This window comes from Gregarina niphandrodes, assembly GCF_000223845.1.
Source record: "Gregarina niphandrodes unplaced genomic scaffold scaffold00063, whole genome shotgun sequence".
Classification (NCBI taxonomy): domain Eukaryota; phylum Apicomplexa; class Conoidasida; order Eugregarinorida; family Gregarinidae; genus Gregarina; species Gregarina niphandrodes.
In genome coordinates, this window is record NW_011645829.1 from 45,707 (window position 1) to 49,221 (window position 3,515).

Here is a 3,515-nt window from a genome sequence, read left to right on the forward strand (position 1 = left end):
CCCCGCGCCACCGTTACTACATGTCTTAGTTATTACGTCTCCCACCCCCTGACCACACCCACCGTCCTTGTTCAAATTAAAGATCGCTGTTTTAGAGCCTACGCCTCAAGGTGCGCGAAGTCATGAAGAACAAGCTGAACCTTTTTACAGCCGGTGCGCCGTGATACTTTGGTCGCTGCCCGTTTGTATTTGCACTAATTCATTTTATACTTTCGTTACCACTTTGCGCCTTGATTTTTCTGGGCTGCCGTTTTGGTTTCGAGCCATCGTCACAGGCCGAAGGTGTCGGATGGTGCACGACTTCGCACACGACTTCGAAGTCATCCGGCATGGCTGAATGCACACCGCAGCCACCGCGGGTCACACACAGTAACAACAATACGTGGCTGGAGAACCGGATTAGGTGTGTGAAGAAGCGTGGTGGTCGAGGAACTGCGGGCGAGTAGGGTTGTCAGTGTCCGGATCTGTTTCGCATCTCTGAGTAAAAAGTTTAGAGGTTGGAGGGCCACATGAAGACTCTGACGGTCTGGGCGAACGAGTCAGGGCTGAGGTTCTTGGCGAAGCGAGCCCGGACAACGCCGCTGTTGCCGTGGACGCCAGTAACCTTGCCCCAGACGACGCGGAGCTTGGAACCGTGTTTCTTGGACTGAGCTTTATAGTAGTAAGCCACGCGCTTGCCGAGGTAGAATCGCGCGTCGTCCTTGCTGCTCACCTGAGGCAGGCGAACCAAAACTCGGTTGGGGCGCTGGGCCTCGCGAGACCTACAAATTATGCACACGTCTACCCCGTTGCATCCAATCTCGGCGAATGCTGTTGGTGTAGTTTAGCCTCCAGGAAATTCGGACGCGAAAAGTGTGTGCACACGCGTGTGCACACACTTTGGGGCCGCGGGACGACGGCAGTTGGCGGTTTGGGAAAGCGTTGGGTGTGGCCTTACCTCTGGTAGCCGAGAACGGTGCCTTTGACGTGAAGTCTAACGGGAGCAGACATTTTCCTGGACAGACGACAGACTCGCCACACACAAATTTTGGGCCGGCAAAAAGACAAAACGTTTTCAGTCCCATTTTGTGGGTCGTTGTGGAGGCGACTTTGGCCTGAGGGTTTCGAGTACTGCAAAGAGGAACTATGGGATAGAGTGGAAATGTGGGGAAGCGGAAATTCGTCTGCCGGGAGCTGCGGGGGACTTACGGGGATTGGAGCCTTCGTATTTACCTCCCCGGAAATCTTTGATAAAGGGGTAGGCGTTGAGGTTGGTGAGTGGGAATTCTTCTCTAAGGCTTGCAGCGTCGAGGCCGGTGCCGGGTTTGGAGATGGCGTTAGAGTTAAGAGTGGCGTTTTGAGCGAGGTATTTCTCGGCTTCTTTGTTGGAGGAGTCTAGGTTGTCAGTGGGGTTGTAATCGATGAACCAGGAGGCGTAGGTTGCATGGTCGAATTCGGTGCGTTCTACGTTGCGACCGACGGTGAGCCAGCCAGGTCGGATGTTGCGGGTGGTGCCGAAGAGTTCGAGTTTGCGGCGGCCGAGTGCGAAACGTTCGATGATGTCGTAGAGTTCGGCGGGCTTACGTGTATTAATGAGTTGTTCCATCTCATCATAGCCGACAGGTGTATCGCCGACGATGACATCGGTGTCGATGTTGGTGTGGACAATGTGGTGGTCTTGAGAACGTTTGACGGCGCCTCGGAGGCCCATGAGGCAGTGCTCCTTGACGCGCTGTAGTACGCAGTCGCCATTGCTTGCGCCGGGTTCGGGATAGCCTTCATTGTAGCCGAGAACAATGGGTACTTGTTCCCTGGTTTCTCGTTTGTGCCAGTCGGCAACGCGTTTGAGCTTGTCGAGCAGGTCGTAATCATTGTTGCAGGAGCCCTGTATGCGTCCATTGAGCGCGGAGTCGAGACTGGCGCCCGGTCTTTCGACCATGTGGGGTACAGTCTTAAGCCAGGTAATGTCTTCACATCGACGGTAGCCCCAGCAACTTAGGAGTTCTCTTGCATCATCCAAGTGTGTGTCTCCAGCCCAAATAAAAATGAACGACGGGTTCTCCGCAATCGCCGGAATTGGCAACTGTTTCAGGTCCTCCAATGACCAACAATTCTCTTGCGTCGCCTCCATACCCGGAGTTCTCGCGACATACTCCCGCCAGGGTGGGTCAATAAGTATTATATCGAACAATAACGCACCACCCATAGTCAATGCCGTCAAGTCCAACTGTCTCAGGTCTGCCCGGATCGACTGTGGCGGATGGACTCGTGCACGGTGTACTGCCTCAGCTGCACCAATCAATCGCGCCCAACGAGGGTAGTTTGCGAAACGTACTCCCGCATCTACCTCACGAACAAAGTTTTGTGGCGGCTCACCAAAATCCACAAACTCTTGGTTATAATCAGACTTCAGTAACTTGTATAAATTGGCTTTCTCTTCCTCACTCCGTATATACATCACTCCCTCCTCAGCTGCAGCTCCACCCGCATACATCGCAGCCTGAGCACCAGGTGGGAAACCCGCCGCATATGCCGGCTGCTGACCGGTATAGGGACCCTGCTGCCCCTGATAACCCGCAGGACCCTGAAACCCCAAACCAGGTCCCGGGGGCTCGGGAGACGTCGATTTCATTTCCCAAAAAAACGCAACTACCTAAGGTGCAGGGGCGGTTTTGTCGGGCCGCTGGGCGAGGGCTGTCTGGTGCGTGTCGCATCGCGCAAGCCACCAGCTGGCCGTCGCTTTCCATTTCTCCACGGCGGCTCACGCTAGAGAACCAAGAACCTGGCACCCGCAGTTGTGGTCTGGACCCCAGACAGCCTTCCAGATCCAGTGGCTGTCGTCACTTGAGCTGGTTGTGACCCGAGGGCCAAGTAAAGTGACTACCTCCCGGCTACGAAAACGACCATTTCGTATCCCACTCCGTGCCGCCTGTGCCTTTTGTAACACCTGTTCCGCGACTCGGTCGAACGACGAGCTCAGCCGGCGTATCCTGGCGGGTGTTAGCGGACGGCCTGCTAACGCTAAGCTCGTCGTCCGAGTCGCGGAACAGGGGATGAAAACCCCATCGCTGGCCCGTCATTGAGCTGATGTGTCATTGAGCGACACACCGGGGGTTGAAGTTTTCACACCCAATTCCCTGGCCCAGAGGTGGGGATTGTTGCGGGCTGACGCAGACACGGGGTTCCTTGAGCAGTGGTGACGGAGTCGTCTAGTCGTGAGATTGCTCTCCTACGCCGGCTTTTGGCGCAGACCAGGAGGAAGAGGCAGCGGAGGAAGGTGGAGGAGGACCTTGAGGAGATGAAGAGCCGGCTGTCTCGGGGCGTCCCCTGTTAAAAAGTGTGTGCACACACTTTATCACATAGCGCACTTCGGTTTTTGGTCCGCCCAAATTTACGAACCATAATCGTTTGGCTTGAGGTAGGAATTGTTACCAGCTAACACAGACACGTCCCCTGAGCAGATATAAAAATGACAGACCCGTCTAGTAGCCAGATTGCACTCCTGCACCAGCTTTTGGCGAAAGAGGTGGAGGCAA

General features: G+C 55.2%; 2 protein-coding genes across 2 annotated transcripts; both read right to left on the reverse strand.

Annotated features, from left to right (window-relative positions):
• Nucleotides 1-490: 490 nt before the first annotated feature.
• On the reverse strand, nucleotides 491-990 carry GNI_176550 (60S ribosomal protein L35a; the record flags this gene model as incomplete). Its single annotated transcript, XM_011135112.1, has 2 exons — nucleotides 491-761; nucleotides 938-990. The coding sequence occupies 2 exons, from the start codon at nucleotides 988-990 to the stop codon at nucleotides 491-493; spliced, it is 324 nt and encodes a 107-aa protein (XP_011133414.1).
• A 64-nt stretch (nucleotides 991-1,054) lies between these two features.
• Nucleotides 1,055-2,611, reverse strand: GNI_176560 (SAM-binding domain protein; the record flags this gene model as incomplete). The annotated part of the gene is made up of 2 exons (XM_011135113.1): nucleotides 1,055-1,110; nucleotides 1,189-2,611. 2 exons carry the CDS (start codon nucleotides 2,609-2,611, stop codon nucleotides 1,055-1,057), a joined length of 1,479 nt encoding a protein of 492 aa, XP_011133415.1.
• Between the last annotated feature and the right edge of the window lie 904 nt (nucleotides 2,612-3,515).